General features: G+C 47.4%; 1 protein-coding gene across 1 annotated transcript in view; it reads left to right on the top strand.

Annotated features, from left to right (window-relative positions):
* Positions 1-12,945, top strand: part of LOC142766810 (uncharacterized) — a 49,806-nt gene that overhangs the window by 32,004 nt on the left and 4,857 nt on the right. Inside the window, exons 6-7 of the mRNA XM_075868030.1 lie at positions 5,239-5,310; positions 12,706-12,914. Of these exons, the coding sequence (XP_075724145.1) occupies positions 5,239-5,310; positions 12,706-12,914 (281 nt within the window). The remainder of the gene's footprint in view (positions 1-5,238; positions 5,311-12,705; positions 12,915-12,945) is intronic.

Below are 12,945 nucleotides of genomic sequence, written 5' to 3'. Positions count from 1 at the left end.
GGCATGTAGCGCGTAGACAGGATAACTGCTGGTCATTGAGAGTAACTAACTGGATTCCCAGAGAAGGAAAGTGGGCTAGGGGGAGACAGAAGGTTAGGTGGGCAGATGAAATTAAGAAGTTTGCGGGTATAAATTGGCAGCAGCAAGCACAGGACCGGGTTAACTGGCGGAACATGGGAGAGGCCTTTGTCCTGCAGTGGACGTAGCCAGGCTGATGATGATGATGATGATGATGACGCCCTAAAGGGTTTCCTCTGCATTACTTCAAAGGCTTTGTGTAACCACATTTCCGTTAAAGGTGAATTATATAGCTGAGCTTCAGGTGAAAACTGCTTGCAGTAAAAAGGTAAGGTGGTTGAGGCGATTAATACAGCTCGGAAGTTCTGGAGTTACTTTCTCGAACAAGCACGTACAAGGGAGAAGTGAGGGCAAACACAAGGGTGACCTACTTACTTAACCTTATATTCACATGTTAAGTTAGCTTTGAGCTGCTGAGAACAATAAAATGAATCAGCCAAATACTTCCACAATCAAACAATTATTATTTTGAAATAAAAGTTGAAACGATAAGTAGCTAGTTGAAACATTATTGATGAACTTATTTACTGTGTCAAGTAATGCTCACTTTCTCAAGCACTCCAGCTGGAGATGCGCTCTGTCCATTGTTGATTTCTTTCAAAAAGGAAAAAAAAACATCATAAAAAGTCCCTATGTATCAACCATCAGTTCGTAATTTGCTGCGTATAGTTTAAAAAAAAAAACCACTGAAGTCGGAGCACGCATTCCCCCTCATTATTTTAACATGCCAGTGGTAAGCCCTATAAAAATCATTTACGATGGCATCGCGAATAAATCTTATTAGATCGCTTTTTAAGAGGGGAGGACCATTTGACTTGTGGTTTTGATTATCAAGCAGTTTAGTAATCGATGGTGGCGCTATTATTTTAGGCTCGAGCTGAGAAACACCAAACGCTTCTAGTACACTCTAGCAACATGGCCCCATTACATAGCGAGAATGAAGCAGGGGCGCAGCGAGGGGGTGGCACACCAGGCCCATGCCCCCTCCTTTGATTTATATTATTATTATTATTATTATTATTATTATTATTATTATTATTATTATTATTATTATTATTATCACTTTGCCGTGACATATAAAGTACAAAATGACACTCGATCCCATCTGTCTGCCCAGCCCCACTTCACAACAAAACATTTCTGCCTACATCCCTGGTCTGAATACTTATGATACAGCTAAGGAAAGCACGAAACCATTTAGTTGATACCCGTCAAAAAGTAAACAACTACATAGGGAAAGCTAAATCAGAAAGAGAGAGAGAGAGAGAGAGACATCCTGTTCGGGCGACGTATACCATAAGATGGGCGCAGAACTGTAGCCGTTGTAATTGACGCGGTGGTTCTTGCTTACAAAGTAAGGTACTCGATGAATAAATATCCGTCAACAGGACTCCAATTCGTTGGCAGCGTTTCGAAAGCTTCAGACGTCCACAGAGCCTGCAGTATACGCCGAAAGCATCGCATCACCAGAAACAGCTACATCCGTGACATCAATGCAAGCGTTCGGTATAGAAGACAATGGCTGGCCAGATACACGTACAGGCCCACGCTGTCGCGCTGGAAAATACGAGAAGTGACATTAGCAAAACAAACTTGAAAAATAAAATAATATTTGAAAAATAAATAAACGAGATACCATCTGAGGCAAGCCAATGATAAATTTCAGTCTGTTATGACAGGTGCAGTAGAATATTGGTTGCAGGTGGATCAAACGCTGAAATATGTGCAGGTGACGCAACCGATGCTTCAGGCATTAGTTTCACTTATTTGAGGTGTGAAGATACCAACTAAAAACCTGACAGCAATGACATTTCATCAATTGATTTTTACGAGTCACTGTTGCATTCGTTACGCGTACACGAAAGCAGCTTTATCCCCACGTTATGCAGCGTGGCAACCAAGGTATACACAAGGTATACGATCAGTTCGTCCTTGGCGTGGTAGCTGATGCCCTGTGTCAATAAAAACAGCTCTCTATGTGCCACAAGCGTTTCCTGCTCATGAAACACCGACCTCAGAAGAATCCATGCTCTTGATTGATAGGTGGGGTTTAACGTCCCAAAACCACCATATGATTGTGAGAGACGCCGTAGTGGAGGGCTCCGGAAATTTGACCACCTGCGGTTCTTTAACGTGCACCAAAATCTGAGCACCCGGGCCTACAGTGTTTTCGCCTCCATCGAAAATGCAGCCGCCGCAGCCGGGTTTCGACCCCGCGACCTGCGGGTCAACAGCCGAGTACCTCAGCCACTATAGACCCCCTCGGCGGGGCAAGAATCTGTGCGCCACGAAGCGGCATTCGACCAATGGTACCAATGACAACCTATAGGCTTGCAGGCCGGCGAACATCACTATCCACCGCAGTGACTTCAGCCTGCTGCCTTGATGATAATACTGCGGTGTATTTGCTTCAAGAACTACAGAATTAACCAAGAGACGCTGCTGCGCATCACCGGCTCCGAGACAAGTTCATCGAGCTCCACCTTTGGCGGTCTCCCTGCGACCTTCGACAACTCGGTCTTCAGATGTGTTATGCATATGTACTGCACAGTACTTATTGGCTTTAGAAAAGGTCTATACTTGGCCACTTACGTCAACAACGTAGAAACCAAAACCGTCACCACGACACCCGTAGCCAGTGGACCTGAAATAACCCACATTATTGCATTAAATTTTCGTACCATCAGTTTCAGCGTTCACTCACTCCTTTTCTAGTATGAGCAGAAATCACCTATTGAAGTGATACCTGGATTTATCCATCCTTTTTCAATAAATACAGCCCTTTTTGCTTCATTGACATCTTTTTTTTTTTATTTTAGAATAAGTTTGGGTGGATGAACATGTTGTTCACTGTAAATATTTTCTGAATCTCTCTCAACTAGACAATAAAAGTTCATTGTATTGCATAATTGGCGATGTTTTGGATCAGTTTCCTTCTACTGTCGGCTAGGCCTGGTCATTCCATCGTATACGTCAACGCATTTCGCTCGATCAAATGAACTTGTGACATGTACTACAAGTGAAGCGTCAAGTCGCCAAGGTTCTCACAAGGAGCTCTGTCTTCTCTGCCAGTGATTTTTTTATATTCATACGAAATTTCTAGCTTTCTGCCACTCGAATACATTCTGCGCTCGGTAGTATTGTGTGATTCTTAAATCCTTGAGGCGTAGCTTATATCTCCGTACAGTAGACAAGCCTCGGTAGTCCTTCTTCATCAATCACTAACGTATAAACGTGTTCTGTCGCGCAGCACATGTTCCTGCCGCTGTTCTCGGAGGTTCTTTCCACTCAAGGGTCGATCCATCATCAGGGCTCGAGCCAAGTCACTTCGGAGCTGAAATTCAAGTGCGTTCAATTTCAACACTTCTACCATAACTTGTCCACTGCTGACATTTTCTTGTTATAGAGGGTCAGCTCGGTATACTTGAAATCCTTATTCCATTCAGATGATAATTAGCACACTGATGGTAGCTGACGGGTCCTTCGGACACTTCTCTCTATCTGTTGGTGTTTGCGTGGTTTCTGACGTTCTGATATGCAATGTCCACCTCACGACGCCTTATTTGGGACTTGCAGTTACCCTGCCCATCATGAAGCACGACTCATGGACTCTGTCCAAATTCCGATGGAGGAAAGAGAAGAAATCAGAAGTTTCACCTAGAAAGGACAACAGCAAGGCGCCGGAAAAAACGCCTCAGCCCACGCTTGTGTCGCAGATGGATCCGGGTGTGGATCCCACCGTAGTAGCGAGATACAAGCGAAATCGCTACATGGATCGAAAGGTGCGCTCCATGGGCAGCCCACTGTTTTTCGCGTCTCTGCTTCTTGCTTGACACAAGGGAAAGTTTCGCAATCGCCAATACCTCGTTCATCCAAATCACGGATTTCAAATATAGTTGCTTGGACAGTCATCGTGGCTTAGCTGAACTATCTCTCACAATTGATGAAAGATTAGGCGAAAAATACGCATCAAATGGAATTTCACAACTGCTATATTAAAGCAAGCCATTCAATTCGCGATGGTACCATGGAAGATGTCATGCATATCGCAATGAAAAATTGCACACTTTAGCGATATGACAATAATTCTGGCAGTTATGCACGAAACGCTAACGAAGTCCACTACCATCGTGAAGGGTGACTGTCATCATGGATGACTCAATGTAAACGCTCGTGCACTGGTCCGCTGTGTACGCTCCGCTGAGGAGACGAAATGAGCGGACGAACGCCTCGCCCCGTAAAGCCGCTGGCCCGCTCATTGTGCCGCGCACGCGCAGTTTGCGTTCCGCTCGTTCGTTGGACCCGCGGAGCCAATCGACCAGCTTCGCTGTTTTTTTTTTTTTGTTCTTGTTCTTGTTGCCCTTCACTTGTGGCTCATGCCCACTGTGGGGGATCGGCTAATAATTGAGTGGTCCTATAAAGTATTATTATATTTTAGAGTAAAGGAACTTACATATTGAAAACGTTACAATTTTTCTTAATAAGTACACTTTTTTTTTTATTCTGCTCCGGTTTAATGTTAGAACTGTGAGAACGTTGAACGCCGCTTTTGGAGCTTTTGTGCAATGAGCTTAGCTTTAATTAAGAAATGCAAGGCAGCAGCGTCAAGTTACAGTGTATACCTCGTGCTGAAAAGATATTGTTATCAGTACTCTTACGCTCGATGCAGTTTAAGCGTGTGACAACACGAGATCTTGTCAAAGTATGTGCCTTATACTTGTTAATAACTCCGGTTCAGCGCAACTTTATTTAATCTTCACTTCGAAGTTGCTAAAGTGCATCTGTTATTTGAATCGCCTTTTCGCAACAGAACCCATTGCAATATTGATTTAGGGGGGATGATTTAACGCTTTCACAATGTTCTTTTCCCCATATGCAGTAACCGTAACAAGATAATCAACTGAGAATACGTTCGAATACGTACGACTCTTTCTGGGAGTTATGCTCGTCGCGATCCACGAATGTAATTTAATGTATCGATTGAATTTCCGCAAGCATAATGTCATAAAAAAGCCCAATATAAAAGTAGATGAGTTGAAAAAGGTAAACAGACCACGAGATATACAATCGCATAAAAAATGTCTATAGGCTTTCTCACTGGCCGACGTAATGCCTTTCTGTGCCGTTACCATAAAGCTTGCAATTTATTTTCCAACGCAGTTTCTTCAGAAGCCAAAACTTGCCGAGGATGTTGGTCCGGACGACTTCGGCTCAGCTTTGTTTGGGTCTAGGGTAAGCTTCGTTTATTTTCAGCCAAAGCTGTAGAACCCACTGCGAGGCTTACGCGCCATGTGCAAGTATGCAGGCTCAGGTGACTCACCTACGCCAATCCCGAACCTCCATCACCGATATGAGGGGTCTCGCTGTTGATGCCGATCATCTGAGGCTGACATGACCGTTTGCGAAGGCAGCACTAACGAAATATGCTTTATTGAATGACATAAGTCTCATGCGGCACAGGATGCGATTGACGGTTTAGAAATTCTCTCTTCTCGCGCGTGTAAGGAAATGATAAAGGAAGCGTTCTTAATCATTGAGTCTGCCTCATGAGATTATCGAAAATTTCCGTAAGTCATGGCAACTACACATTGCTATTTCTTTTCGCAATCACCCTATCGAATTGACACAGTTATAGCCATTCCCTAGCATCATCTAAAGTCGGGTTGAAAGACAGTATGTGGGAAACATCGAAAACTGCTACACCGCAAATTTACTTATCCGCTCTGCTTGCTATTTTTTTGTAATACTAATAGTATTCAATTTTGCTTGCGAATATCTGTCTCCCTTGTCATGTGTGTTTATTATTACGTAAATCACACTTCATCCTCACTCGCAAATAAACCTTGTATACTCATGCTTTTTCTTTATCGATGCACGTATAAGAGTGTAAAGGAAAAACAGAGATGCTAGCCAAGTTAAAAGAAGCACTGGGATCATGCAACTTTTGCACATTCCCCTGCAGCATGCAGTATAAGACATCTACCCTGTGTAATTGAAGTGGGGATCAAATATTACAATATCGCCGCTTCTGCTCGCAGGTGTCCCTGCGGACCCTTGCGCCCGCGGCACAGCAGTGCAATTGAACTTGAAATAAAAAAAATAGGCAGACCCCATTGAGAATCGATGTTTCACGAAGCGTGCGGATGGGAAGAGACTGTGTTATAATTTTTAGGGGCGAAGCTCCTTATAGCGGCACCCGTTCGTCCGTCGTAGTCGTAGTCGTAGTCGTAGTCGTAGTGTGCAACCAGTTTTACGCTTTGACGTCCAAGGTGGTGCCGGTGGGAGATTTCTCCTGTGCGTTGTCAAACAATAAAAAAAAATCGCAGCGTGCGCGTTAACTAAAAGCCCAATTCTTCTGTCTCTCATTCCCCATTAGCAGCCATTGGCATGTTCCGGTAGGAAACGTTAGTACAAATAGAAGTGTTAAAAGCCGACTTCTGCTGTCTCTCATTCCCAGTAGCAGCCATTGTTTACCTCCAAGGTAGTGCCTGGTGAGATTTCTCCTGTGCGTGATTAAACAATAAAGAATTTTGTTCAAAACGCCGTTGATTGATGAAATAAACCAACGAAAGACACCAGATGTTTTCTAAAAGCAAAACGAAAAGACGCCAGATGTTTCTAAAGCAAAACAAAAAGAAGACGCCAGCTGCTTAACAAAAGACGCCAGGTGTTTTCTAAAGCAATGATTTTATAATCAAAACCATATCGATACAGGTTTGTCGTTGCCGATGCTCGTACCCGTCGGTGTGTGCTCGTATGGATAAGGATGCCGAAAGGCGGGCGCACAGGGCAGCGGCGGCGCGCGCTCGCAGACAAGATCCTGAAGTGAGAGCACGCGAGGCAGAAGCGCGCCGGGAAGCTGCGCGACGTCGCCGCCAAGATCCTGCTGTACGGGAACAAGAAGCCCCATCAGCAAGGCAGTGTCGGCAAGATCCCGCCGTACGTGAACAAGAAGCTGCAGCGGCACGTCAGCGTCGGCAAGATCCTTCCGTACGGGAACGAGAGGCCACATCAGCAAGGTAGCGTCGGCAAGATCCTGCTGTACGGGAACAAGAAGCCCCATCAGCAAGGTAGCGTCGGCAGGATCCCGCCGTATGTGAACAAGAAGCTGCAGCGGCACGTCAGCGTCGGCAAGATCCTTCCGTACGGGAACGAGAGGCCACATCAGCAAGGTAGCGTCGGCAAGATCCTGCTGTACGGGAACAAGAAGCCCCATCAGCAAGGTAGCGTCGGCAGGATCCCGCCGTATGTGAACAAGAAGCTGCAGCGGCACGTCAGCGTCGGCAAGATCCTTCCGTACGGGAACGAGAGGCTACATCAACAAGGCAGCGTCGGCAAAATCCTGCTGTACGGGAACAAGAAGCCACATCAGCAAGGCAGCGTCGGCAAGATCCCGCCATACGTGAACAAGAAGCTGCAGCGGCACGTCAGCGTCGGCAAGATCCTGCTGTACGGGAACAAGAAGCCACATCAACAAGGCAGCGTCGGCAAGATCCCGCCATACGTGAACAAGAAGCTGCAGCGGCACGTTAGCGTCGGCAAGATCCTTCCGTACAAGAACGAGAGGCCACATCAACAAGGCAGCGTCGGCAAGATCCCGCCATACGTGAACAAGAAGCTGCAGCGGCACGTCAGCGTCGGCAAGATCCTTCCGTACGGGAACGAGAGGCCACATCAGCAAGGCAGCGTCGGCAAAATCCTACTGTACGGGAACAAGAAGCCACATCAGCAAGGCAGCGTCGGCAAGATCCCGCCATACGTGAACAAGAAGCTGCAGCGGCACGTCAGCGTCGGCAAGATCCTTCCGTACGGGAACGAGAGGCCACATCAACAAGGCAGCGTCGGCAAGATCCCGCCATACGTGAACAAGAAGCTGCAGCGGCACGTTAGCGTCGGCAAGATCCTTCCGTACAAGAACGAGAGGCCACATCAACAAGGCAGCGTCGGCAAGATCCCGCCATACGTGAACAAGAAGCTGCAGCGGCACGTCAGCGTCAGCAAGATCCTTCCGTACGGGAACGAGAGGCCACATCAGCAAGGCAGCGTCGGCAAAATCCTACTGTACGGGAACAAGAAGCCACATCAGCAAGGCAGCGTTGGCAAGATCCCGCCATACGTGAACAAGAAGCTGCAGCGGCACGTCAGCGTCGGCAAGATCCTGCTGTACGGGAACAAGAAGCCACATCAACAAGGCAGCGTCGGCAAGATCCTGCCGTACGTGAACAAGAAGCTGCAGCGCCACGTCAGCGTCGGCAAGATCGTTCCGTACGCGAACGAGAGGCCGAGGCAGCACGTCAACAGTCGCGAAGCAGATCTTGAAAACGTTCGACAATGGGAAGCGGCGAGGAAGCGCGCATATCGCCAGGCGAATTAGCGGAAGAAAATTTCACGGTATTACTTCCAGGAGCTTCGCCCAATCTCATCATCATTCACCTCGTGGATCTGCCGTCAATTTTTTTTATTGAGCGAAACATCACGAAAAGTGCAAAAGATATGTACAAACTCACGCACAAATACACGTTAAACATAATTGAAAATTTGTTGAAGCGCACTAAAAACGGACGGACAGAAGAGGCTGAGAAGGACAGCGCTTGCTGTCCTCTTCTGTCCTCCCGTTTGTTAGTGCGCTTCAGCAAACTTTCAATTATGAACGTAATACAACTGGCCCAACTTGCCATCTTGCTGAAATATACGTTAAACAGGAGCATATGTTTTACATAAGCTGTTGCTTACAGTTGCGTAACGATGCCAACAGCGACATGGATATTAGCAACACCAGATGTGGTATGCTGACATGAAACGCTGGTGCTCACGAGGGTGGTAGCCCCGGACACTGCTTCATAAGTAAACTTCAACGGATGGCGCCTAACTCGTTAACCCGACGTGACGGCTGTATCATGGGACTCCATATGTAATGTTTATCAAATTGAATAGCAGGCACTGCAACCACGGCTGACGTTTCACCAACATTATTACTATACGGTACATTTCAAAAAGCACTTCAGAGACCTGGCGTGGCTGTGTAGTAAAATATTTGATTGCCACGCAGAATGTTGGGGTTCGATTCTCGGACCCCAACATTCGATGCTTTTGCATTCGTCGGTCAAGCCTGCCGATGTCAGCTTTTAAGAGCGAAGCTCCTTAAGGGGAGAATCGGGTCGAAAAACGCGAGTTTTTTTTTTTTCAAAATTACCGATTTTTAAGTGTGAGTACGCTTCACAAGCGACCCCAAACCATCCACCGCCGTCGGCGGCGTCCGCAGTCATCTCTCTATCTTTAAAAGAAAGAGGACTTGGCGGGCCGCAGCGCGACGCTCTACCGAATAAACCACGGACGCGATGATGATATCGGTGTCAGTAACGCGCCTTATACCCCCTCCCCCTTCGCTCGCTCCTCCGCTCTCCTCGCTCGCTGCAGCTGCGCGCGCACCCCTCTCTCTCGCGCGCCCGCCTTCTCTCTCAGTCTCCCGTCGAGAGCGGGCCGTAAGGGGGAGTAAAGTTAAAATCCGTTGGCATTCGCCAGTGAGTAAACGTAAACTCCCCCGTGTGATCAAATTGCGATTCCCAGGAACCATTACACCGTAAAGGCACCATAGTGTGATTAATAAATATAATAGTGCGAATTAATAAATACCCCTCATAGCATCACCTCGTGTATTCGCACTTAACCATGTTCACCCTCGGGGAAATGCTTGGGAGTTTTTTGTTTCCGCCTATTTTGATAAGATTAGTGCCTCTACGGTTATGAGAAAAATAATACAGGTCGAGACTTGACTGAAAATGCTTTAAAATTGCATCTAAAGAGCACAAGGTGCCTGTTAAAAGGTCGAAAGTGCGCAGTCTTCGAGCACCTTGCCGCCGATAATGCGCCGCCGCTCGCCATTGTTGATCGCATCAGTCGATGAGTCGAGCCTCACTCTTCAAATAACAACAGTTTCTCTTGCTGATGCAGCGCAAGAAATAATAAAAAGAAGCACTCTGATGCGCGTTTTTCGAGCGCCACGACTGGCTTATCACATGGTACGAATCGTGGACCACCATTGGCCGCTGCGCGCCTGTATGTGCTGTGAAACCTATTTGCGGGGTCCATGTCTTGTCGAGCAGCGCAGCTGAACAATATTTTTCTCGTATAGTTATCTCCGTTATGAATGAAAAAACGACATTGCTAGCAAGTGAAAGCCATTGTGCGGAGCACTCTGTAGGAACTAGGCTACGAGCAGCTGGTCTGATTTGCGGCAGTTGTAGGCTCGAAAAGGCCAATGCATCAAAAGTCATTCACACCCGTCAGCCGAAAAGTTCGTGATGCTGCAATAGATGACGTCAGGGCCAATCTTGAGAGGTCGTAAGAGCTCGCAGTGAGAGACCTTAGCAGAGACGACATTGCCATTATGTACGACGGTATGTAGCACAAACATGGCTGCAAAATGGCATAACACTGGACTTAGTTTGGATTTCGCAGTCCTGTCGAACTTCTTCCTAGCTTCCAGTTGGCACAAGGCTCTGCCAGATGGAGCGGAAGTTTGGCAAGCGTTTCATGGCCCTGTCTGTGAGTGAAATGTCTGTGAGGAGTCGGCTCGAAAAAGCCGAGAGGGACAAACTCGTGGTGCTGGCGTATTTTAGTCGCAGTGGCCACTACAAGAAGGATCGTTCTTATTGGTGTGCAAATTTCATCTGATTTAATGATACCTTTTATAAATAAAAACTCAATTTTAACTTTGAAACTCGTTTTTCTCAAAACAGAAAGTTTGCCATTTTTTTCATTGTGCCCCTCCTTTTGGGCACTTCTAGTGCTCGGATCTGCATGAAATTTGCCCAAGTCTTTTCTAAAGTATGGCGAATGCAATTGTCTGGTTCAAATTTCAATATTTTATTGTATAATAAAAAATTCTATGTAAACCTTTAAAGGGTAGGTGAAATATGGATTTGTTACATCGATTATTTTTCACGGGCAATACATATTTTGTATGTGCTTTCTAATTAGTTATTTGCACTCTACACTTTATTTCCAGCATTATGAACCATGAGTGGTAAAAATTACAGACGTTTAGGGATGAAAAGAGAGGGGGCAAAACGGTTAAGATTTTCACTTTGTCATGTTGCAGAGCTAAAAGTGTGTAACTTGCAAGAAAATTAAATATACATTTGAAATCAGCATAAAAAGTTCAATAAACAGCTCAAGTTTCGTTGCTCTAGGGTGAATATTAAAAAAAAAAAAAGGTGTCTTCGAGTAGCATCTCCCCTTAAGGCGTAAGTGAGCGTCCCGTCGTAATCGTATGAAGCCACTTCTCGTTAGTTTTTGAACCGGCCGTAGAGGACGGTACTTGTACATTTAACGAAACCCATATACGCTGAAAAATGAAAATACTACGATACTAGAGGACGTTACCTGTAGTATATGATAACTAATAACAATTACAGCTTACCCATGGAGTGAATGATGAAGAGCGGGGCTAAGCGTCCTTCATTCCGTCCGTGCTTCCGGCCATCCGTTCGTTCTTGCTTCCATCCATCCGTGCGTCCGTTCGTGCATTCATCCGTTCATCCATGCGCTCGTCCATTCATGCATACGTCCATGCGTCTGCCCATTCATCCGCCCGTCCTCTTGTGCGTCTATTCATGCGTCCGTCCGATCATCCGTGCATCCATCCATCCTTCCGTGCGTCCGTCCATTCGTGCATACGTTTGTGCGTCCTCTCGTGCGTCCATTCGTCCATCCCTGCGTTTGCGCATGCATGCGTCCCAACGTCCGTCCGTGCATCAAACAGACAGACGACGGACGGACGCGGCCAGCGGATGATTCACGGTTTGCCCGTAAAAATTATGAAACGCACAAGACGGCAGCGGCTCGCGCTGGAAGACGGAACCCCGATGTGCGAGCGTGCGAGAAAGTAGGAGTGGCGTCACACGAGGACGTTGGCGATCGCGTGTTCGTCGGCAGCGCCGTACGCTAGGGGGCGCGGTGTAGTAAAATAAAAGCCGTTTTGGCGAGCGCACTCGTTCACGTCGGCGGATGGACAAGGCCACAGAGCGGCGAGCGCGCGAGGCAGAAGCGTGCCTTGAAGCCGCGTGGCGCCGCCGACAAGATCCCGACGTACCAGAACGGGAGGCCGAAGCGGCGCGGCGTGCGGACCCAGCTTCGCTCCACTCTCCATCATTCACCCCGTGGATAGGCTGTCATTTTGTTTCTTAACGCTCAAGCGTTAAAATTTCCCATGTCTGTTATTGCCCTTCCTGGGTCGATATAAACTATCAATCATTTGTGGCGCATACCCGCATACTTCCGGCACATACCCGCCCGCGGGTATGTGCCAAACGTCTGGCGGGAAGGAGTTGATGATTACGCGACAGGATTGTGACGTTTTCCATGTCTTGTCATGACCAGCGAATCATATTCGTCAAACCATTTTACCCTCCCGCCAATTTTGGTTTACCCCAAGTCGCATGGGTGATCACGAGAGCAGCCACACGTTGGAGGTGGCTAGACAGACAGACAGACAGACAGACAGACAGACAGACAGACAGACAGACAGACAGACAGACAGACAGACGGACAGATGTTCAAAGTGCCTGCAGTACGCAAAGGATTGTTTCGCGTTGAATAATGCATGTCCCATGCTTCTGCTCGCAGGTGTCCCTGAGGACTCTCGCGCCCACGGCACCGGATGCGGCCTCGTTGCACACGACCGCGGCTGCTGCTGCGACCGGCCCGCCCCTGGTGCCCTTCTTGCCTCCGCGATCAGTGCTACGCGGCAGCTTCGGCCGCTACCAGGGCCCGCTGAGCCAGTGGCAGATCGCCGCCGACATGTACATCGACAGCGACATCCGCAAGAGGGGCCGGTATGAGCGTGCACGTCTCCTTCACCCTTTG

Source organism: Rhipicephalus microplus, chromosome 1 (assembly GCF_043290135.1).
Source record: "Rhipicephalus microplus isolate Deutch F79 chromosome 1, USDA_Rmic, whole genome shotgun sequence".
NCBI lineage: Eukaryota > Metazoa > Arthropoda > Arachnida > Ixodida > Ixodidae > Rhipicephalus > Rhipicephalus microplus.
The sequence above is the reverse complement of the archived record's forward strand: the minus strand, read 5'-3'. Positions and strand labels throughout refer to the sequence as shown.